Genomic DNA, 25,929 nt, shown 5'->3' with positions numbered 1-25,929 from the left:
CATCGATAGACATCTAAACCCCAATGAGAAACTCCACTACCGTGAGTCTGCATTTGTTTTGCTTCAGTCACGCAGATCTTGGCTATGGCGATGGTTACACAATGCACAATGGGACCTGCCATACCTTTCATCTATGTGCAATTTTATGACAACTTTGCCCAACTGATTTTCTTTTCTTTTCTTTTTTTGAAGAATTTCTTTGCTCCTTCGGGATATAAGAGGCATACATTAAACAGTTCCTTTTTTATGACATCACATCAATAGACATCTAAACCCCAATGAGAAACTCCACTACCGTGAGTCTGCTTAGACCATTTTCCTTCATTTGCCTGCTATTTCTTACAAAATTCACAGTTTCTGAAGCCTTATAGCGGTAAGGACATGAAACATCTTTAGAGGTTAGACTTCTGCAAAGACGAGAAACATTAGGCCAAAGCCAGAGAAAATTTTACTCTGCAATCCGTCCTATCAACAAACAATCTTAAGCAAAGGAACAGGCTAAACATGACCAACACAAACCACACCATCAAGAGTAACAAAAGAATTGCTAGGAGAGTGCATTGCATTAATTTTCTTCTGTAAGAGTTATAATATCTATATATAGAGACTTGATGTTCCTTCAAAGATTTGAGGCCTCCAAAATAAGACAATGAAAAAATTAAGAACCAGCAGATTTGGACCATATTCTTTCTATATTTTTCAATTTTAAAATCAGCCAGTCTTGCCAAGTTAACTGTACAAAGAAGTTTGCCATGCCTCATTTGCTGGAAAAAACCTGCGACAATAGGCTGTCTGTGATGCCCAATTGCAGAACCAACTTAACGTTGAGTTTCAAGCTTCTTCCACAAGTAAAACGCCCTTCTAATGATAGGATCAGCTGAGAATCCTTCTGCATAAGCACTGATGGCATTTAAGAGGCTCGTGAATTTCTCCCCATTATCCTGTACCCATTTTCAATTAGTTACTAAAGATGCATATGAATTACTGTCATTAAAGGCTCCATCAATATGCAAAGTATCCATGTGTAAGGTAGCCGTGTTAAAATGTATTTTAATGGGTAAATGCAATTAAAATATAAATATGATTCATTCTTTTGATTCACTACACCATAATGCATTTTCAACAGGAATAAACCCACTTAATAGGAAAAGAAAACAAAGAAATAAGCCCAGTAGTAACAGCATTACATATATGTTTGCTCTCCATCTCCTTTTTTTTTTTTTTTTGAGAAACATTCAAGAGAATAAAATATAAATACATTAAACAAAGAACTATGATCGCACTAGTAATATGGTACATGTCAAAATGTCTGAAGACGGCAAGGTGCCACCAAGAAAGGTGTGTTGAAGATCACAATGAACCCACTTAATAGGAAAAGAATATGAAGAAATAAGCCCTGTAGTTACGGCATTACATATGTGTTTGTTCTCCATCTCTAAACATTCAAGAGAAAAAATATAAATAAATTAAACAAAGAATTACGATCACACTAGTAGCATGGTACATGTCAAAATGTCTGAAGAGGGCAAGGAGCCACCAAGAAAAGATGTGTTGAAGATTGCAAACTCACAAAACACGGCTTCAAAAGGAGAAAATTGACAGAACAGTAATGGCCAGCTGGCTGATATTAGATAGTATATGGCTTAGTCAATGATGACAAACTGACAATGATGGGAAATGATTTTGGAAATGCAGTGAATTCATATATGAAACCAACTGAAATATATCTGTCACGAGAACCATAATTCCACAATGGTGTTAAGATATGGAAAGTGGCAAAGAGAATGGATACCAACACAGGTGACTAAGTAGACAGTGCATTAGAGTGTGGGGATAAGAATTCACACAGTATATCCAGAGAGATCAATGAATTCCTCCAAAGGAGTAAATTTGAAAAGACATTAACAAAACATGGTAACAAGACTTACATGAATGGAAATCCCTGAACCCCAATGCTGCTGACTGTTATTTTCTCAAGAATTCATTTCATAACAATCATGCATGAAAATTCAGGAATTCAACTATTCAAGGAGACTAGCTTTTAAAGCCCAATGCTTCATGACAACTGAAGCAAATAGACCACTAAGAAACTAAAACTAAGCATGGTCCTGTGTAATGCATGACTCAAGCACTTATTCTTGCAACGGATTTTAAATAGCCAAGTCAATATTTTGACTTAAAGACTTCTTTCTTTTTTTTATCCAGTAAGTTTTGGGCCAAGGGAAGGGGGAAGGGGAGATTCCCCTTGGGGCCAAAACTTACTTTTCAAGAAAAAAAAGAAAAAAAAAAGACAAATATATCTGGAAATAATAGCCTTGAATAAAGAAAGATTAGTCTAATGGTAACTGCACACACCTCTGGTTTCTTAAATGCGAGATCTCCAGTAGCAAATGGTACCATATAGAATGGGAGATCAGAACGTAGCAGAGCCTGCCATAACATAAAGCTTTCACATGTCAAAACATATTCCACTGAATACATATCCAAGCACATTATTGCTTGTCAATTAAAATGAAGATGATTGGTTACTTCCTGTTAGAAAAGTAGGGCTGAAAATCACTCAAATTTTCTCATATGTTTGGAGCATATGTTAGACCCAATCTAGTTTTTACAGTCTTCTATTGTAACCATTTCCTACAAGATATGCAATGCAAAATGACTTATGAAAAAAGGAAAAAAAAAGATATGCAATGCAAAATGGATGAAAATGAAAAGGACGAGCTAACACATACAGGCTGTGAAACGCTATTGATTGTTAAAGCACTAAAAAGTACAGACTTCACCTTCCTGGACCTAGGACTTAAAAATAGTTTTTTGGAGGGGGGTTGTTGTTGGTTGGGGGTGGGTGGTGTAGTTAGTATTCATGTATAGAGATAAAATGGATGACAAATTGGGGGGCAGAACAATTGAATTTCACTCTATAGCCCATGGTGCGCAGCTACCTTCTTTTTCGTTTTTCTTTTATTGGCAAGAGTTTGGTTATATTTTGATTGATGTTCATTTTAATTAATTTCATGGGAAACTTAAATAACTAAATATGGTTATATTTGTAAAAAAAATCAATAATTTCCACCTCCCTTACACATGCAACACCAATCCACCAGGATGACATTTTTTTTTTTAATCAGATTATCTACTGTTGAGATTTTCACCAAAGCTGCTGTTCAAACTAAGAAAAACAACATTTCTAACTCCAAGAAAACTGTATATCATTGTAACTTCTTAATAAGACTACACATCAAATTTACATGCATGTTTTAGTTTCCAATGTAATCTACCATTCCCACAGCCCCTCAGGCATATTATAGGCTGAAATGGGAGAACACTACTTCCTAACTCCCAATCTTGAAATGCATGGATAAAAGTTGGATTCCATAAACAAGATCTCCCATTTTCGGATCAATCCATGAAAAGAATATACACACATTTTTTTTATCTGTAGCTATTAAGAACATTGTGTTTCCACATCACACGTAATGCCAAAATCGCACACTTCTACCATCTCTAACCAGACCCAGTAGTCCAACCTGCCTTAGCACTTCACCACAAACAACATCCACAAGGTCTCCTTACTAAGTCAAACGTCCAATGTCCCTAAGCTTCCCAATATTTCACCCCAATAACATGTCTTCATAAATGATTTTCTTCATCCCCATACTGCCATAACCATTTGCCAAGAGAGCTTGATCGAATCTTGATAACTTTCTCACCCCAACCCTCAGTTAAGCAATCACAACATATTCCAATCCACTGAATAAATTAGGCCTGTCAGCCTAATAATTTAAGATTTTTGGTTTGGATGCTTTAGCATTGTATCAGACTTGGTTTGTTTGTTCCTTCTAGGACTCCACATGCCAAGCTCATTTGTTTCCATACCAGTTGAAAAGTTTCTTTATATTGAGGGTTGGAAAGGTGTCATCTTTTAAATTTGATAATTAAGATATTAAGTTCCTTATGCTCTCAAAAATCATCATTTTTGGTACAAATAAAATCACAAGAATGAGATCCCATGCAAAATATATATCTAAAGAAAAGTTACCAGTGCAAACAATATCAAAAGGTTAGAAAAATTACCAAGTTCTTGCTCAAGACAGCCTGATCAGCATTTGCAATCAAGGCCTACAAGGGTAAAAAAAAAAATATATTGGATTATGGGAATAATACTAATTAACCAGAGACTGTAATTATGCAAGAATACAAGGTGTAGAATAAAGTTCAAAGGAATATGTATGTATGTATGTATGAATGAACAAGAGAAGATTTATATAGCCAGAACATTTGCTTTTATTATTATATATGGGTCATATTCAACTAGAAAGGAAATCAAGGCATGTATAAATTCCAAGAACCTTATAAATAAAATTACAATCATTTTTCCTAACAAAGACTTATAGTCAAGGCGCTCGCTAAAACGGTTTTCGTATTTTTCCTTTTTTCCTGGATGGACAGGAATAAAAGTACCAAACTCTGCAGCATTGTTTTATGTTTATATGAAAATTTCTTCCCACTAATCACATTTGTATTATGAACTGAAACAATATTATTAGAATTATGGTTAAGTGATTAAATTCACATTTCCTAACAACTTAAGCATTTAGGAGAATTCGTAATTTAACATGGTATCGTAGCAGGAGATCCTGAGTTTGATCTCTGTCTTTACTCTACCTCCCAATTAAAATGTTAAAAATCCCACGTGTTGAGCCCCACTTATTAAGGGGAAGTTAAGGCTCAAACGTGAGGGAGAGTGTTAGAATAATGGTTAAATGATTAAATTCATCATTTCCTAATAGCTTAAACTTTTGGAAAAATTGATAATTTAACAAACACATTCACAGATCTTTGGAGAAATTTTTTTCTTTTACTATCGTTCATCTATCATCAACTTCTCTATTTGGTTTGGCAAACACTATTCTTTTCTTGGAATCTAGCTCCCACTAATAGAACCAAAACAACAAAATTAAAAGTGGATACCTATCTTCTTTGTAAATTTTGACTAAATACAAAATGGGTTCTAGAACTTGCCCAATGTACTATAACATACTTGATCTAGTTCACAGTGCATAGAAAATTCAAACAAGATAATGTTTTCCAATTTTCTGGATGCCCTGGTTATGAATTTTTAAGAGATCAATGTTGATTTTAATACACGAACCATGGTAAAGATCAATATATATTTATGCCCAGATCACTCATGTGATAGTCATTGCCTGAATAGTCCTACCTTTCTTATACGCTCCTCCTCAACTTCATCAACACATTGCAACAAATTCTCTAATGTGCCTGCCCAAAGAAGTGAGGATATCTTACCAATCAGCAATTAAGAAAGTTCAAGCACCAGAAAGAAAGTAATTGAAAATGAACAAATTAGAACATCATGAAAGACTACAGATCTTGGACTATTATGCTTAAGGAGTTACTGGACAGTTCAATATAATTTTAGAGGATGACTCCCAAAATTGTTGGGTTGCTTGGAATCAATAGCCAATCATTTACCATTGAAAATTAATTAATATTTAACAAAATGGAAAGGTTGATGCCATTGGTATTTAAACAATTTATTGGAAGGAAAAGTTTCTGAGCATTGACATACACCTTCATCCATTTTATTTTTATTTTGAATATTTTTTGACAATACTAATGCTAACCAACTGATACTTTCTGAATTTCTTATAAATTTACTGAAACTTTTTGGCATTTTGGGATTATAGCACATCTGCTCCTGCATTTTTTCTTTTTTTTTTTGGTACCAGTATGATTTAAATAGAAGAAGCTTGAGAGACATCACAATTTTAAATTATATGAAGATTTTACTTTGATATAGTGAAATGACAAAATAATTAGATAAAAAAACTTACGATTGGAAGTTAGAAAGGTTAAAGTAAAGTGATGGGCATAAAAAACTTGTAAAACAGTTTGCCAAGGAGCTCTTGCTCAAATGCCACTTCCTCCTTCCACAAGAATAGGTAAATGTGAGGTCATGCATTCAAAAGTCAAAACCCACTCAGTATTAAACAGAGTAGTTATCAATGGCTGCTTAAAAAATATAAAGTTTTTTTTTTCTGGTGGGGGGGGGGGGGGAGGGGGTGGGGGGGGGGGGGGGGGAGGGGGTGGTGGGGGAGTGAAGAAAAAGAGACAGAAGGTCAGGAGATGATGCGTGCACCAAACAGGCAGGCATAGTAGGCAATGATGGTAAACAATTGGCTCAAGTCAAATCATGCCAAACTGGACCTTTTTTTTATAAACAAGTTTCAAAGTCAAAAGGTAGATAATTCATAATAGTGCTTTGCCTTGAGTGGCCCTAATAATTTCTCCCTTCCAATTATCTAACTTCTCAGTGTTCTTGCCATGATATTATCCCAAATTGATGTTATCTTTCAAATGTAAATTTTGAAATTACAGAAATTTTACATATTCACTGAAAGCAGCAGTATATAACTTTTTAATTTATATTGCTTTGCTTTAGAGTAAGTAATGAAGGAGAAACATGCTGGCACTGGCACATTGGATCACCCCAATTATCTTGTCAGACAGACTATTATTAGTTGGGCCAACAAGGCTTTAAAAAATAAATATAAAAAGCTACATATAAAAGAGAAATAAACAAATAAAATAGTTTGCAAATACGCTAGGTCTACAACAACTTTTACAAATGTCAAAACATAATATTACACCTATTTTTCACTGCAAATGATATACAGAATATACTCTGGTTCACATTTTCTAAAGAGAATATGAGAATGAGATATTAACGTACCAAATTTAGTGATCAGTTGCACTCCATGAACATTTCCAATTCCATCAACTCCTGCATTTATAAAATAGATGTATGAGGCACCAATATTTCACACTAATTTAAATATCAAGAATATTTTATAGAAGTTACAAAAATGGCTACTTTCTCAAGGATTGTAAAAATTAAATGAAAAAAGTTGCAAATCACAGTCCAGATTTATGATTGATATTCCAAAGAACCATTATCCAGATTACGGATAACAGTCCTTCACAGAATATTTTTATAGAAGGAAATTTTATTCAAAGACAAATTTTAATTACAATGGCCAATCCTTGGGTGTATATACACTAAGGACTTGGTCATGCTGACCTCATGTTAATAACAACTCCTTAACAAACTATAGCCAGCATATGTGTAAAAACAATTAATCACATGTTTTAAAAGCATAAGAAACTATAGCCACATGTTTTGGCTAGGTCTTCATGCATTCTGGCAAGTGGAATACTCAACCATGTCATTTCCATTTCCATATGACATACTCAGCCATATCATTATCATAGCTATGCAGCATACTCGGCCATGTCAACATTTCCCTGTGCAATTGCCATGTTAAATTGCCCTACATCAGGATCCCCCCTCTAAAAGAAAAATTTTTCCTCAAGTTTTGCATCAATCTACCATGGCTGCATCAGCATCTAACACATCCCAGCCACATCCAATTCGCATTGATATGTGATAATAGATATGTTTCTTTCCGACAACTAGGCCCGTAAAAATTATAAAAAGAAACTACTAAAATGTTTCAGATTAGAGAATTCTGAAATTAATTTTACAAAGAGAATGAAAAAAATGACCTGGAATGTTATCGGACTTATCACCAACAAGTGAAATCACATCAACAAATTGAGAAGGATTCAAGGTTCCATATTTTTCAGCAAAATCTTCAATTCCAAATGAAACCATCCTGAGAAAGCAAACGATATACATTAAGCCCAAAACTATATGAATCAAAGAATATAAGTAAAAGAATACTCTTGTGTTAGGCAGCAGACAACACTAAAAAAGATGGAGACCTACACTTAAAACAACATCAAGATAAATCAAATGCCATATAACTTATAGAATCGGAAAAAGATTAAGCATAAAACAATAAATTTAAAAAAAAAAGGACATGCACAAAAATTTACCAACCAAAATGTGAAGATTCCTAAAGATCTTATACTAAGATTGACAGAGGGCAACTTCTGTGTACATGAGGTGGTTCCTCACTTTTAATAAAATTTTATCACAAATTAAAAAATATTTTTTTGAGGATCACACTACAAAAAGGTGGAAATAAAAATGTGACACTTACTCAAAGCCACGTGGAGCAATCCGTAGAAGTCGTAATGAAGGACTTAGTATCTGAAAAAAGTCCTTGTCTGGGGACACAACTCGTACCTGTCAAAAAGACATCACAATCAAGAGTGACTAACAAAATTTACATATATTTCTTCTAACTTGTACCATTTTTTGTTTATTACTTCAAAATGCTACATTGCCCACCATAACCTTCTGATTAAAGTACATTCCTCACCTTTGCAAGAACACTTTTGACTAATAGAATGCTATGTTGCATGGTCAAAATGTCATTCTAATTTAAATTCTCACCACTGTAATTAAGATGACAACTTACACAACACATGGCTCCACAAAAAGAAAAATGTCAAAAACATAGGAAAAAAAGGCAAAAACGCATTTTAGTCCCTCTGACTTTGGGCTTACTGTCATTTTGGTCCCTCAGGGACTAAGTTTGAATTTTTTTTTTCTAAGTTCTAAAACAAATTGACATTTTTTAGGGGTGAAGAATTGTTAGTAGTTAACAGAACCTGATGGGAGGCCAATTGGACGTCAATTTGAATGTTTAGAGGGTTAATTGTAAGTCTTAAAACTTTTTTTTATACCTATCAAGAAGAATTGAGCAATACCATTGAACCACGGGACTCAATGTATTGAAAGTTTTGAAACTTAAAAGGACCAATAGTGAATTTCTTTTCTAACAAAAGAAATTCTATATATATGCAATTCCTATATTATATAAATATATAACTCTCGTCTCACGGTCCAATGTCCCAATTCTCCATTGATCCACTTTTTAACCCTACCTAACGTAATCTTCTCAATCATATCTCTCAATGACCATATCCTTTCTCACTATTTTGCTGTGTCATTTTTGGCTTCCCTTTTAACTGTTTCACTCCAACTTGAAACAAATCATTTTTTTCTTCACCCATGAACTGGCAGGTCTTCATTGCACGTGACTAGACCAGCTTAAGCAACTCCCATCATCATCTCAACCACAATTGATGTTACGTGCGCCTTTCACCAGAAATCTTCCTCCCTTAATCTATTTTTATTGTGTTTCCATCTTAATATACTTATCTCAACTAGTCATTTGATGGATATGTTATCTCTTAATTACCTAACATCCCATACAATAAAGCATAGCTGGCCTTCAAGGATAAAATGCAGTCCTAGAACTCATGTGAAGTTTCTTTCCTCTATCACCATTATCATTATCATTATCATTATCAGAGGGGTTAGACAGCAAACAAAGTCTTAAAGTCCACAAATAAACTTGAGCTCAAATCTAACAAATCACCAAAACACTAATTGGAAGATACCCAAAACCAACCAAAAAAATAAATATACATCTTTTTGCATGGAAAACTCATCCAAAGAACTGACTTTCAAATTTCAAGGTATAATAAATAAAGAAAGAATTTATATGCTGAATGCTAGTCAATGACCTGTATGAATAAGGAATAAAACAAGAGTACATATTTTGCATGGAAAATTCATCCACAGAACTGACTATCAATTTTTTTGTTGGGATGTTACACATGCACCAAGTAGGTTTTGAACCCACGATCTCACCCTCCATCCACCCACTCTTGTTTGAGGAGTTAGTGCTATCTGAGCTAAAGCTCATTGGCTTTCAAATTTCAAGTTATCCTAAAATTGAGAAAATTTTTGATGCTGAACGCTATGGGCAGACCTGCACTTATGTTACACTATAATACCAATTGACCATTAACTAAAACTCAAAATGACTCTAATTGAACATAATAATGCATTTAGCTAGAACTATTGAAAAGCAGACACTCATAACTAACTACTTAACAATGACATAGCTATTCAAGCCTCTTCAACATGTCTATTTTCCCTCATTTTTTTGAAAAGTAATTTCACTCATTTTTTGTGTCAATAAATTATTGAAAACCGCTTAATGAGCTTTGGCTTAATGAAACTTCCTCCCCCACAAAAATGAGGAGTTTGAGATTGTTGGATCATGGCCCATTGAATGCGTGTATAAATTACGGATAAAAAAAAACCATTATTGCACAGCCACGATTATTGATTGTAAACATTGCTCATATGTCACTAGCCATTTGTTTCAACCATCAACACCACTTTAGAGTTCTAAAAAGTTAACCAATGCTCATCCTTACAGCAAGAGGAGCCTTTATTCACAAAGCTGTATTTTTTGCTTCCAAATCTGAAGTATCCAATCTAACACATACGATACTCACATGTGACAACCATGGAGACAAAACAATCCCTACTGGAAGAATATTGGTTATGTTTCAAGGACATATTTCCATTTTCTCAAATATGGATTCAGAACATCACCTTGTACCCAGCATCAACGCTCCGTGCTGCCAATGTTCCAATCACATCATCAGCTTCTACACCCGGTACCTGCCTTTGAGTATACTCATGATCAACAACCATATTTGACTGGGTCTAGCAGCCATATAAATTTGCAATAAAAAGCTATTACCTCAATCACCTTTACTGACATTGCCTTGATGGATGCTTTCAAGTACTGAAGTCCCTGAACAATAGTGTCAGGTGTAGGAGGGCGGTTGCTCTTGTATGCAGGATATAAAGTGTGACGAAAATTCTGGCCTTCAAACAAAGAAGAAACAAAAGTGAATATAATAAAGCACATGAAATAAGGCACGTCAGTTCTAACTTCCAAGGGAGCTAACCTATATAGATGTATTGCCTTGACAATACAAGGTGATAAAAGATATGTCTATAGTTATACAAATGTAAAAATAATTATCCTTACATTAAGAAATAATTAATTCAACTGAAGGAGAAAGAAAGAGAAAGGAGAGAAAAAACTACATACAAACAGATAAACAAGGGCCAGGCTATTAAGAAACCATCGATTAACAAAATATAAGACAGATGCAGGGAAAGTGATGGACTGTGATACGATTTAGAATTAGATGGAAAGTGAGTTGCTTAGAACACATTGATAGGTGGTTAGGCACCTTTGCAAAGAACACAAAGTCCTTAAATAAAAGCTCTCAAGGCTTATTTTCATTCACATATACAAAATGATGTACAAAGTGCTTACTTTCTGGCACTTATACTAGTTTTTTGGCATTGGCAACCTCTAGATGATTGAAGAATGTCTAAAACCTATTGGCCAATGCTTAATCAATCATCTAACTAACCTCAAGTAATTAGTTTTTTTCTAGAAGATTAGGATGTAGCTGCTTGAAATGCCCTGCATCAAAGACCCCCAAAAGAGCAGAATGGGAAAAAATGTCTTTTGAAGCCAAAGCCAAAGCCAAGTGGTTGGGACACAGCCCCATTAGGTTCAATAGAAAAATGCAATTTGAACATTGACTTTAACATCATTAACTCCTTATATTGTTCAGGATATGTCTCAAAATTCTATACAATAGCACCCACTGATTTCAAGTATCAGCACTAGTCATAATTATTAGGTACCACAAACACAAAGGAAATTAGCAATAGTACTAACTGGAAAGCCAAGCCACATGGACATGGGGCACGCATGTGCCACTTGTCAAAGAATCAATTAGAGACGCTTTATATTGTAACTTTAGAAATGTTTAAGATGCCAAAAGAACTGATTATAGATTAACTAAAATAATATTAAAAAATTGTATGTTGTAGATTTTTAAATAATGCTAAAGCATAAAAGGATATATGATAAATATTATTTTCATCCTATCAAGATCATCGCCAACTATCCTTTCTCACAAATTATGAGAAAAATCAACCATTCCAGCCGGTTGTTCCCACACCAACCCTTGGGCAACAACAAAATTAGAAAAAAGGCACCTTTTACCTATCTTTTTATTGTCATCCTTTCCATATCTGGCGGTATGGTAGCTGTAACCCCTACCAGTGTCTATGACATTTGTCAACATGGAAAGTAGAGGTAACAATCCACGTTAAAATAAAGAAAAGTGGCATGTACACAAGTAAAACAACTTATAGCAAGAGGTGAAAAGCCAAGTTGGCTGGATCTGAAAATGGCTGATTTGGTAATTTAGTTAAATTAATGATTAGATCATTATTAAAAAAAGGGTACTAAAAGGACAAACACGCACAGGCTCAACCTCATTTAGGTAAGTAATAATGACTCCGAAAGAGTTTTGAAATATAAGAGATCCATAAAATCTAGCCAACGTGTTATAGCTCAACTAGCACTTTCTTCTCCCATAATAATGGATAGAGGTTGAGGTCATGGGTTCAAGATCTAAACGGTACGTATGTAACTTACTAATAAGTAAAAGAGGGAGAGAGAGAGATCCATAAAATCTACTTTGAGAGAAACAATCTTCAAAGAATGTTGTCTCATGAGAGGAAGACTGAAGAGAATTAGCAGCCTATCATAATATCAAAAATATATAACCTAAATCAAATGCATTCAGTGAAAATGACAAGTTGCAAGACATGAGGCCATGCCTTCAACTTGCACACACGGAAATTCATTAAAATGTAATAAACGAGGTTTATCATGCATATCAGGTTCAAAGTCATTTGCTAATAATTTTTATACTGGGGAGTCATTTGTACCATCCTGCAATTCTAGTATTACTAGTTGCAAACAACCTCTCTCGTCATTGGATGCTCCAGTAATTCAAGAAAGCACATGGACACACAATATACATACCATATCAAAACAACAACAAAGCCTTAGTCACAAAATTTGCTATGGATTAGGTTGGCCGCATGTATTTTTCACCACTATTCTATCCTATAAAAAATCATTTTCTCTATCACCTGTTCAATTAAGGTGCTATTTTTTACAATTTCTACTGAAGTTATTTTAGGTCTTCCTATATCTCCTTTTGTTCCCTATAACTTGAATCAAATAACTATTTCACCAGTGCATCAAGCACTTTCCTTTGTACATGACCAAACCATCTCAAATGACTCTTCTTCACCATATATTACCATATATGTTCAAGAAAAGGAATAAAAAGACTTCTGCTATGTTGGAGATCGTCTATTCAGAAGGGTTTGGAGGTTCGAACTTATTATAGAGCTTTAGCTTGTAAGGGTGATGAAATGTTCCCATGGAAAAGCATCTGGAAGCCAATAGCACAAACAAAAGTAGCATTCTTCCTTTGGGCAGCTTCAAAGGGGAAAATTCTAACAGTAGAAAACTTGAGTAAGCATCATATTATTCTCATGAGTTGGTGTTGTATGTGTCTGGGAGATAGGGAAACAGTGGATCGTTTATTATTGCGCTACCCTATTGCCAAGGAGTTATGGGAAAAGGTTTATGCACTATAAATTTGGGGTTTAGTGGGTGATGCCTTGGAGGGTTGTTGATCTAGTAGTGAGTTGGCAAGGCCATTTTGGGTGGCATCACAATAGGGAGATTAGGAAGGCGATTCCTCATTGATTGATGTGGAGTATTTGGAGGGAGCAAAATGCAAGACATTTTGATGGGTGTGAGATGTCAATTTTAGATCTGAAGTCACAGTTTCTGAGGACTTTGTTCTAGTGGTTATCAGCCTCAGGGAAGTTTTTCTTTCTCAAACTAGATGGAAATAATTGATTATTGTTCTTTTAAATCATAGTTGTATGTAAATCTAGTATACCACCCGAGTACTTGATGTTTATTTCTTTTTAATAAGATTATTACTTCTTATAAAAATAAAAAATAAAAACCCTTTCAATATTGACTATCATTGTGAGCACCTGACTCAACATATGACTTATTTTCGACGGGGAACTTCCATTAGCTTTCTTTCAATTTTGACTAAAATTGTGAGCGCCTGACTCAACATATGACTTATTTTCCATAATGAACTGCCATTAGCTCTCTCTCTCTGAACATTAGATCTCTCATTTATAGTGTAGAATTAGCCCACATGGCAAGATACAGCTTCACTAGTAAGCAATTAGGAAAACATAAGTTACATGTCTGGTCACATGCTCATAACATTAGTCAAAATTAAAATAGGGCCAACAGAAGGTTTGCTTTGAATGCACAAGCTTAAGATTAGTTTTCCAAAATCAAAAGTTCTAGAACTAATGCTTCACTGAGTTTGAGGTAAGAAAATTTAGTTCACCCTGTATTTTAATATTGTATTCTCTAATCATTTGCGTAAGGGTCTCCTAGTCTCTTACAAATTAACTTATATTATGAACTCTATCATGAAAAAGAAAATTTTTTTTGAAAAAAAAAAAAATTACAGAAAAATACATACCTTTTGCTCTAACACTTTCTTTGGATGAATTACAAGTATGACCAAATGGAAATCCTGAAAAGAAAAGGTTTGCTCTATCAAAAATTTTGATTGAAGGAACATCTTCACAAACAAAAGTTTCCGAAGACCCATATAAATTAGTCACTGTTTGGGGTAAAAGGTTTGCAAGACTAAAAATCCTATTTCAACATATTAACATAAGATACTACCTAGAAATTAACAAGTACTAATATCTTACATGTTAACATGAGATACTACCTACTTTCAACATGTTAACATGAGAGTACAGCTAATATCTTACATCCCAAAACGAGAGCTAAAATGCACAAGCTTAAGATTAGTTTTCCAAAATCAAAAGTTCTAGAACTAATGCTTCACTGAGTTTGAGGTAAGAAAATTTAGTTCACCCTGTATTTTAATATTGTATTCTCTAATCATTTGCATAAGGGTCACCCATAATCACCCACATCTACCTCAGAAATTCTGGTCTTTTTTCTCTTTTTTCTAAGAGAGATTGTGATCTCCTAGTCTCTTACAAATTAACTTATATTATGAACTCTATCATGAAAAGGAAAATTTTTTTTGAAAAAAAAAATACAGAAAAATACATACCTTTTGCTCTAACACTTTCTTTGGATGAATTACAAGTATGACCAAATGGAAATCCTGAAAAGAAAAGGTTTGCTCTATCAAAAATTTTGATTGAAGGAACATCTTCACAAACAAAAGTTTCCGAAGACCCATATAAATTAGTCACTGTTTGGGGTAAAAGGTTTGCAAGACTAAAAATCCTATTTCAACATATTAACATAAGATACTACCTAGAAATTAACAAGTACTAATATCTTACATGTTAACATGAGATACTACCTACTTTCAACATGTTAACATGAGAGTACAGCTAATATCTTACATCCCAAAACGAGAGCTACGAGACTATTTTCAGCTTTGCACATACAAATTTGGCAATAAATGTTCACTTCCATCCCCATTCAAGAGGTTAAATATACAACAATAACAACCAAACTTTAGTCCCAAATTTTTTTGGTCGGCTATGGATCCTTATTAGATTAGTCAAAGTCAGCCATATGCATAAAGAGATTAAACATATACTCTCTATTTTTTCCAATAAGTTTAACTATATACTCTGCCTTTGTCATTTTAAGAAAGTGCCTTGACTGAGAACAAGCTTGAACACCAATATGTTTCTGCAAGAACAATGTGAACTAAGATTGAATTAATCAGCACAAGCACATGCATACACATGCGCATAACAGGGACAGGGAGAGAGAAAGGGATAATCATACATAAAAGTTGACCAATATGATCATTCACTCAAGCCTCACATCAAGGAGTACGATGGTGACATGTTGATAGAAATTAGCCACCTAAAGTTTTTTTTCAATAAGTAAAAATAATTTTATTCAAAAGAGGAGACTTGTCAAATGTACAAAATGTGCACTTGAACCACTCCTAAAGAATTTCAAAGTCAGATTCAAAAGATCTATGAAATCAGAATAACACAATGAAGTGATGCTACCCAAAGTAGCCATCCACTCGTAGTCTCATACAAAGATCTAAGCAAAAGTTGTTTGATAATATGATTTGGGTATTCAACACCATAAGAAATTCTTCTATTCCTCTCTCGACAAATTGTCCACAAAACACACATACGAGTTGCTTCCCAAACCTTTGAATCAAAATGGCAAGGTTATCCATTTGGCCAACACTACAGCAACTAGAGCACAATCTAATGGAAACACAGACAACCATTTATCTATTGAAACTTAACAATGGAGGAGAAGATGCTATACTGACTCTCCGCTATTCTTACACATACAACACCAGTCAATAATCATGAATTTCTTTTCCAAAGATTATCGATTGTCAAGATGATTTCACCCAGTGCCGCAGTCCATATACATTGTGAGGCACCTTGGCACCCCATATAGATCCCCAAAGGGAAGAACTCTCCTTCATACCCTTTCAAAAACTCATAATAGCCAAAAAGTTTGAATATAACAATCTAAAAAACTTAGCCACAGTCTATGGTTCCCAATCATGGAAGGGGTGAATAAATTGGCGATCCCAACTCCATGCATTTTGATCATATACAATACCCAAATTGGATGCCACTAAGGCTTCTTTATCCACTGCTAAACTGAACAAATCTGGGCAATGATCTTTAGGAGAAAATTCCCACGTCTAAAGTTTAAAGGAGAAATAAGAAGGGAAATATTTATCAATCTTAAGTAAGATCTAGTGGGATGATTATAATGTGCATCTTTTTTTTTTCTTTTTTGATATGTAAGAATGATATATATATATATATATATATGAAAGGCTACTCTATGCAAGAAAAGCACAGAGCAAACCAAAAAATTACAAGAAGAAAAAAAAAATAGAGAAAATACATAAAAGAAAACTAAGCAACAAATTAATTACAAAAGAGAAAGAGAGCTAAGAAAAAAAGGGAGAGAATCACTAGTCGTGAATCCTCAAGCCCGAGACCGATCAAAAAGAGTTCCACTAAAAGAAGTAAGCATCTGGTCATCGAAACTTTCCAAATCCTCAAAAATCTGCCGATTTCATTCCTTCCAAAGACACCATAGTATGCACAACAGAACTAAATTCCAGATCTGAGATGAATGCTTCCCCAACCAATTCCACCAGCCAAAAAGCAAATCTAGAATCGATCTAGGTATGACCCACGACACTCCAAAAGTTATAAAAACAAAGCTCCATAACCGATAAGCCATCTCGCAATGAAGAAGTAAGTGGTCCACTAACTCCCCACAGTGTCGACACATAATGCACCAGTCCACAAAATCCAAGCCTCTCAATCTCAAGTTATCACCCATTACGATCTTATTCCAAGCTACACACCAAATGAAGAAAGAAACACGTCTAGGGACCTTAACTCTCTATATACATTTCCAAGGAAAGACAACTGAGGGAGAATCCCACAACTTGTTATAATATGACTAGATGTCAAACTCCCCATTAGGCTTCAACTTCCATCTCAACCGGTCTCCAACATCCATTGAAGGAGTATTGGCTCCCAAGATACAAAGAAAATGCAGCCCTTCATCCATCTCCCAATCATTAAATTTCCGAATAAAATGAACATCCCAAATTCTTCTATCCTTCATCCCTTGCCTTGTTAAAGAAGCTTCTACAGAAGCCTCCCTGTCAATAGCAATACCATATAGCCTTGGGAAAGCCACTTGGAAAGGTTGATCCCCATACCATCCATCCTGCCAAAATCTCACTCTATTCCCCAAGCCAACAACAAACTAAGCATTTTTGCTAAAATCCTCCCAGCCCATCCGAATACCTCTCCACAAACCACACCCATGAACTCCCCTGCCTAACTTAGAAGTCCATTCCCCCCACTCTTCCCCAAACTTTGAATCTACCACCCTCCCCCACAGCCAATTCTCCTCTTTCCCAAACCGCCACAACCATTTACCCAATAATGCCTTATTGAAAGTAGTGAGTTTCCTTATACCTAAACCACCGTTGGCTATAGGTGCACAAAATTTATCCCATCCTACCAGAAACTTAACCAACTTTTTGCTTGCTACAAGTCTAATTTTTATTTATTTGTGGGTCCAATTAGCAAGGGTTTCTAGTCTTTCATATGCATTCTCTTTAGCAATAAAGCATTCTCCAAATTAGTCTATTTAAGTCGAGAATTAGTTTCTTAGGTCATCAGGAAGCCAAATTGAGTTTAAGAACAGTATTATTACTACTATTAGTATTTATTGGAGTTTTCTATCAGTTTAGAGTTTCTCTTAAACCTAGAAAGCATGATGGTTTCTTCTTTGGAGTGATTCCTAAGAACCTACAGGCATGAAGCTAATAATTATTATCTTATTTTCTTTTTGATCTCCAGCGAGTACAATCAGATTTGATTAGAGCCTTAATTTGCAAAAATTGATTTCAATTCATCCCAAATGGTAACAAACATAACCCCAAATTTTTCTCTTGACATGGTCTCAGGTAAAATTGAGGCTAGCATGCAACCTAAGGTTTCTCAGATAAAAGAAACCTATGAAAAAGATACCTGTCCAATCTTAGACAAAGAGCAAGGACGATATGAAACTCTTCTGGGTAGATACGGTCCAAGGTTGTTCATGATTGGTTTTTTGATACACGTAGGACCAGACTCTATATGAACACAACACTATGCACATTTATATATGAAATGAGATGAATACAAATATTAATTAAGCATCCCACACCCGAAAGCTTGCCACATAGGTGTCCAAATCCCTAATGGTTGAGTGGCTTCCACTCTTATTTCAGAGTATATTGGTAAAGATTGCGTACTTGGAGGAACTCTATAATGCATTCCCCAGTCTAGTCACATTTCCTATCTCAGTACTCAAGACAGAAGAGGAAATCACCAGAGAAAACTTTTATTTTAAAAGTAAAATCACAGGAGACAATTGGAAAAAAATGTTTGCAACAATGACTGGAAGAATCACAGGAGATGGATTTTTTTTTTTTTTTTTAAAGTAATAATGCTCTACTAAAAAAACAACTAAAGTGCTCCCCAGGTACACAGGCAGTGTACTAAAGGAGGCAACAAAGTTTCAACTAAAAGTGAATAAACCTAGAAACTCCTCTAAGGTAGAATATGGAATATAACAAGCTACCCAATTTTTTTTTCAATTGTTGAGAATCCTACAGGCACTACACCAGTTGGGTAGCTTCATTTCTCTGTCTAACCACAACCATCCCAAAGGTTGATGCCAAACCCAGAACCAAAGGCAGATATAATTTGTCAAGATGGATGGAAAAGATTGAGGTAACCCAAGAACATGAGTCACATCACTATCAAATTATGCATACATTGGAGATGAACTCCAGAACAAAAATTAGCAAGTTTAAAAGGCTTAATTCATGCAGAAAGAGATACTGCATGGCATGCATAACAGCTAACATAGTTATAAAATATAGAGAATAGAAGAATACATTATAAGCATAAGGTAACAAAAAATAGAAGAATGTGCATGCTTTTAAGGGAATAAATCAAAAAGAAAAATGCGGCCGAATATCTCACCATCATGGTCAAATACCACCTGCATAGGAAAAGAAAAATGATGAGTCAACTTTTATAATTACAAAAGAAAAAATATATTAAAAGGAAGTCCAAAAGAATAAGGAAAATCCATTAAGATAATATAAGCAAAATCTGACAGACGATGAAAACGATAAAAAGATTTTTTTTTTTTTTTTTTTATAGGTAAAAAAATTCTATATGCAAAACAGGAATCCTTTAACAAAACAAACATTCTAATAAAGCAACTCTTGGGGAGATAAACAACTACATGCTTATACAACCATGAATCAACTTGTGAGCGAGCACGCTCATATTAGAAAGAAATCATACCGCCACATGGGAAGGAATAAATTCTAAGACATCAATTATCTGCAAGAACAAGAACAATGAGAAATTTCTTAGAGCTACTATTCAATAAAAATTGAAAAGATAATAGGGTTCATCAACAAGACAAATGAAAATGTTGCCATTGTATTTCTTGGGCTCCATAATCCTTCAACTAAACATACTTGGTACAACACTTGAAAAAAAATAAGTCGTGTCTTCCAACATCTACATATCTCCATTTACCATACCTTCTTTTGTGACTAATAAAAAGGTTACAGCCTAATTTCTTATAGAGAAGGCAGCATGATTAGTTAAATTCCATCTTGTGGATTGGAATTTTATGTGCTCTCCAATGAGAAATGGAGGCTTTGGGGTAAGAAAATTGGGCACCTTCAACCAAGCCGTGTTGGGCAAATGGATTGTGGAGGTAGGTCATTGACTCAAATCATGGAGAGGATTGATGAAGTAAATTGGTGTTGCATGCGTAGGCGTGGTGGTGAGTCTGTGGACATATTTGTTTTTGCACTGTGATACTGCATATGCTCTGCAGACTTATATTTTCTTTTGTACTAGGAGTCCAGTGGGTCTTGCCAAGAAGTGTTGGTGATCTTTTGTTTCGTTGGAGGAGTTGGTTTGGCAAGAATGCTTCTTTTGTTTGGAATGTAGCCATTCTAGGACATCATAGAGGAAGAGGATTCATTGCACTTTGATGATGAGGAAAACTTGGTGATTCAATTGATAACATGTTTCACTACATCATTATATAAGCAGTCTTCTGCTTTAAGTTCTAGAGCTACTCTCTTTTTTCTTTTTCTTTTTGTAGATTCAACTAATTCTCTCTCATTTCATTTGCAATTCTTTAGGATACCTTATGTATACACCCTGTGTACATGAGGTAAATCCTCATTTTCAATAAAAGTTTATTACTTATCAAATATATATATATATATATATAATCAGGCTCAGCAGAAGATATTCAGGGTAACACAGCGCATATTGGATGCTCAATTTTCTAATAGGAAAGAGAAAAGAACAAAATTACATAAGTTTGCCACTAGATCTCATATTAAGAGAAAATATAACTCTAACAAGGATCTGAGAGAAAAGAAGTTACACCAGGTCAGTGCTTTAATAAAGTCATTTCAAGCACAGTAGAAGAAACAAACTGAAAGAAAATCTATAAACCCAGTATAAACATTACTTACAAGAGATAAAGCTGAAAATATAGTTAAAACCCAATCTCCATTTCCATCAGCATGTGATAGATGGCCATGGTGCAATTTTGCTACTCTCGATCAAAAGAAAATGAAATAATGGTAAGTAGAATTATATTATAGTCAACAATAAAAAGGAAGAAAACACATTTTCATTATACTATGCTAATATTAGTTGCACCCTGAAGCTAAAAGTTGCTGTTACATAGGAAGCCTTTTTTTTTTTTTAATTGCTAAGTTACACATACACGCACCCAATGGGTCCTGAACCCATGACCTCACCCAAAAGGAAATCTCTAAGACTTCAGAAAACAGGACAAGTCAAATGGTGAAGTTTCTCCCTTTTGTACAAATGAATGGAAAAACTAGTCCAGCTTCAGGCTGGGACAACACTTCAGCTCAATCAAATTGGAACAAGATGAATTTCACTACTGTCTTATGAAGGTTCAAAATTGGCCTATGCAATCAAAGGTTAAAAACTTATTCAACTTCTAAATAACTTAGTTTCCACCAAAGTAAACAAAAAATAATAGCTCAAACCTTTCTATTTTCTGATGAAATAAATGCTAGGAACACTCAGCAATTTCCCCTTTTTTTTAATTAATGGATTTAGGAAGCAACTTCAGACAAAAATAAGTGAAAGATTACCAATGGCCATTACTGTAAATTTCAAATGGTCCATTGGCTATTTCACATGATATTTGAGATAATTATAGTGACTGGACAACCAGTCCAAACAGAATAGTTCTCTTTAAAGCCCCAAATATTCTAATAACTTTATCCTGACAGCAGTAACACCATCATCATTTATGAACCATATAGTCAGTCAATTACCTAATTGTTAGATATAACCACTGTCGGGATACCATATGCAGTCAATTACCTAATTGTGGTCTTCTTCGTGGTTTTCATTTGGGGCCAATTAACTCTATTGGAATACACATTTCACACTTGTTGTTTGCAGATGATACCATCTTGTTTTGTGATGCTTCTAGAGATCAGTTGCTGTCCATTAGGCTGGCTTTGACTTGCTTTCAAGCGTTTACTGGTTTGAAAGTAAATGTGGGGAAGAATGAGATTGTTCCAGTTGGGAGGTTGGAAATATAGGTGCTTTGGCTACCATACTTCGATGTAGGGTGGGTAGTTTGCCTATGAAATACTTGGGAATGTTGTTGGATACTCCATATAAAACAACATCTGTTTGGAATCCTATTTTGGAGAAGATGGAAAAGAAACTCTCAGGTTGGAAGCGTCTTTATTTATCGAAGGGTGGTAGACTTACTTTGTTGAAGAGTACTCTTTCAAGTCTTCCTACATACTACCTATCCTTATTTACCATCCCTATAGCTATGGCTAATAGGTTGGAGCGTATTCAGAGAAAATTTTTATAAGGGTCTTTAGAGGATTGTTTCAAATATCCTTTGGTGGCCTGGGAGAAGGTGTGTTCACCATTAGAGATGGGTGGTTTGGGGATCAAGAAGCTAGTGCATTTTAATCAAGCCCTATTAGAGAAAAGGTTATGGAGGTTTGGACAAGAAGGCACCCATCTCTGGCAGAGGGTTGTTGCAACTAAATATGGGGAGGGTCAAGGGGGATGGAATACTAAAGTATGTAGAAGGGCCCACGGGTGTGGTCTATGGCGTGGTATTCATGATGGATGGGAGAGTTTCTCCAAACATGTGGCCCTAGTGGGTGATGGCCTCGTATTCTTTTTTGGCATAATAAGTGAGTTGCGGATAACTCACTTAAAATTCTCTATCCTCAGTTTTATGCGTGTTCAAATGACAAGGAAGCTTGCAATTCTGATGTTCAATGCTATCAGGAGGGTGGAAATGATAGAATTTGGAATTTGAGATATTTTAGGGATTTTCATGAAAGGGAATTAGAGGCTGCCTTCTCTTTCCTTGAGTACATTCAATCTCAGATTCCTAGGGGTGTTGGGTGTGATATTTCCTATTGGCGCCTCAATAGGAATGACAAGTTTGATATTCGGTCCTATTACAATAAGATTCGGGGTGCATCTATCTCCAATTTTCCTTGGAAGGGTGTTTGGAAAGTTAAGATTCCTAAGAGGATAGCATTTTTTTGTGGACAGCAGTTCATGGGCAGATCCGTACCTTGGATAATCTTATGCTTAGGAGGCGCTCTTTGGCAAATCGGTGTTGTATGTGCTATTGTAATGAGGAATCTGTGGATCATCTCCTCCTCCATTGTCCTTTAGCTCACTTGCTGTGGGTGCATATGCTTCAGTTTTTCGGGATACAATGGGTCATGTCAGGCTCTGTGGAAAGCTTGGTGTTTTGTTGGAGCTATTGGCTGAGCAAATTTAATTCAGACATTTGGAACTTGGTTCCTGGCTGTTTGATGTGGATTGTTTGGACGGAAAGAAATTAGTGCTCTTTTGAGGTTACTGAGAAATCACTGGTTCAGTTACAAGCTCTGTGCCAGAAGACTCTGTTTGATTGGTCTAGGTGTTGGGGCTCCTCAAATTGTTCTTCTATCATTGAGTTTCTTTCTTCTCTTAGTATTGCACCTCAAGTTTTTTTTTCCCTTGTTGTTTGTTGCTTTTTCTTGTGTTCACCATCATGAACACCTTGTATTTGCTTTCTTCATTTTTTCATCTAAATTAATATTATTCTTATTACCTATTAAAAAAAAAAAAATACACCCCCATTTCATATGCACTGTAAAACATATACTATAAATTAGCTTAGCTACATAACGCTAAACCCATAGCCTGAAACTCAAGCACTCTTTTCAATATTTTGGATAAAGTAATCCAAGTTCCTTATTTTTATATAGGTAAGAATAATTTTATTAAAAAAAGACTACTTCAAAAACAATCAACATGAAGAAGCCTAAAGATTTACATAGAAAAATTATGTACAAAAAGACCTCTAGAAACACAGCAATGGAATCACAATTCATAAAGCCCCCATGTATGAAACCAATCAAATAAGGAGTTAGAAAAGCTGCTAGCAACTGACTCCCCATACACTCCACATTTTCAAATATGCGCTAGTTACATTCCTTCCAAACAGTCCACATTAAGCACAAAGTAACCATGTTTCAAGTAATCCTAGTTCATGCAGTAAAATAAAATTACTAAATAGAAGAACCCATCATCCCACACAAGTATACTAAATCTAGTCCAAAAGACATAAGAAGCAAGACAAAAGTTCCAACTTTGTCCTAAGCCAATGAGATCTAGCTCAAATAACACCTCCTCCCCTTGTAAGAGCAAGGTGGAGAGTAAGGTCATCGGTTCAAGGCGCACTGAATGTGTGTAATTACCAATAAAATAAAAATAAAAGGTTCGGACTTTGTCCTATATAAAAATCATTTGATATAAGCCAAGAGGAAAATATCATAACATACCTAAAAGCTTGTAGTAAGCCCGGTAGATGATTGATGTGCCATCAATGAGCATTACTCTACCATCTGAAGGATTAGCATTCAGTGCCCTTTCTTCACACTTGGCTAAATTAAGCTGTGCATCTTGACGCAGTATATCAGAAGGAATGATTACATTATTAAGAGATGTTGCATTTGCAACACCAGTTAAAGACAACTTTGCATTATTGGATAAATTACAATAGCCCTGAAAACACAAGAATTGGGTACCAAAATAAGATGAATGAATGACAAACACAACATTTAAAATCACTTGTCTGTGCTCTAAAAATGAAAATTTCCCTAAAATTTGTAATGTCATATCCATTGTTGAAACTGCCAATCCTAAGGAAGAAAGCTTGTTATATTTCAGAGAATCTAATAAGTAATAATCATTAGATAATAGATACATATAATTAAGTATACCTTTCTCGATAGCCTGTAGGAAGGAAGAATCACATATGATCTCTTTAGATTGCATAAATAATTTCCAATGTTCAGTATACCTTTCTCGATAGCCTGTAGGAAGGAAGAATCACATATGATCTCTTTAGATTGCATAAATAATTTCCAATGTTCGGCGTCCTTAACGAATTTCTCCCTAAGCATGTAAAGCTGCTCCAGAAGGAATGAATGTGGACAAGCGAAGATTGATAGGATGCCATGAATTCATAGCAGCAAACCTTACATTGTAATGTGTGCAACCCTGAAATTCCAATGATTTTGACCATATCACAATTACATGCATAATAAAATGACCAAAAGCAATGGAATAATCCAAGATGAAAAATAAAAATAAAAAATTTAAACCCAACTAAAATTACTTTTTTTTAAATTACTTATTTCCTATCAGATATTCAGTTACCTAAAGTACTATACTTTCTCAAGAACCAAAACAATAATAATATGAGGTCTTAAAAAACATTTTCTTTTCTTTTCATGTGGAATCTAGGCTACCAAACATAGTGCAAAAAAAATGAAAATTAAACCAAAAAACTCCACCAATGAAAAAAAAAAAAACAATTATTTTCCAAGTCAAAGCAAAGTCTCGTTTTCGTGAATATTAAAAACAAAAGAGCGTAATTAAGCCAACCCTACATGTCGAAAATTGGCTCTATATGTTCATAACTAAGCAATTTCTTACACAAGTTCCAACATTCACTGAACTACCTAACATATAAAATCTGGTACATTTCTTATACAATCCTCTTTAGTGGTTTAACTGAAACCTGCTGCTTGGTTGCCGAGAAACTGAGGGAAAATTAGAACTTTAATATTTTTCAATTATGTGCTGGCGAAAATCCCTACCAAAAAGTAAGCCAGAAGTTCGTAACAGCCACTGAGTGAGTGAAATTCTTAGGGTTTGTTTTCTGGAGTCAAAAAACAGTACAAAACCCTAATGTTGTTTTCTATGTTATTTTCTCAGTAACCAAACGGAGAACAAGTGAAAAATCAAATTTTGAGAGAGAGAAAAAGAGTTTATTTTCTCTAACCTGATTTCGGCAAAGCTTTGAGTCTGTGAAGTATAAATACAATCGCCCGCGAAAACAAAATTTATGAGTTTGGGATTAGACTTCAGATATAAAAATGTGGGAATTTGGATAAGCTGCTCTGCGTTGCTTGATCTTCCATGGATGTTTTCTCATGCCACTATGA

The 25,929-nt window shown here is 34.8% G+C and overlaps 1 protein-coding gene across 3 annotated transcripts; it reads right to left on the bottom strand.

Moving 5' to 3' along the window:
• Positions 1 to 533: 533 nt before the first annotated feature.
• Positions 534 to 25,929, bottom strand: LOC112034407 (uncharacterized). 3 transcript variants are annotated; one of them, XM_065762743.1, is made up of 16 exons: positions 25,767 to 25,928; positions 24,780 to 24,979; positions 24,259 to 24,481; positions 20,872 to 20,951; positions 19,670 to 19,708; positions 19,340 to 19,358; positions 14,269 to 14,322; positions 10,557 to 10,684; positions 10,406 to 10,474; positions 8,088 to 8,173; positions 7,588 to 7,697; positions 6,755 to 6,805; positions 5,222 to 5,280; positions 4,075 to 4,119; positions 2,356 to 2,430; positions 534 to 941 (listed from the first exon to the last, which is right to left on the bottom strand). In XM_065762743.1, the coding sequence occupies exons 2-16, from the start codon at positions 24,936 to 24,938 to the stop codon at positions 819 to 821; spliced, it is 1,320 nt and encodes a 439-aa protein (XP_065618815.1). In that variant the 5' UTR covers positions 24,939 to 24,979; positions 25,767 to 25,928; the 3' UTR covers positions 534 to 818. The 3 variants fall into 3 exon arrangements, with proteins under 3 accessions (XP_065618815.1, XP_065618817.1, XP_065618818.1); XM_065762745.1 differs by lacking the exon at positions 25,767 to 25,928 and adding an exon at positions 25,582 to 25,687; XM_065762746.1 differs by lacking the exon at positions 14,269 to 14,322 and having other exon boundaries at positions 25,767 to 25,929.

This window comes from Quercus suber, unplaced genomic scaffold (assembly GCF_002906115.3).
Source record: "Quercus suber isolate HL8 unplaced genomic scaffold, Cork oak 2.0 scaffold_472, whole genome shotgun sequence".
NCBI lineage: Eukaryota > Viridiplantae > Streptophyta > Magnoliopsida > Fagales > Fagaceae > Quercus > Quercus suber.
Note: the sequence above shows the minus strand (reverse complement) of the source record. Positions and strands in the feature narration are given on the sequence as shown.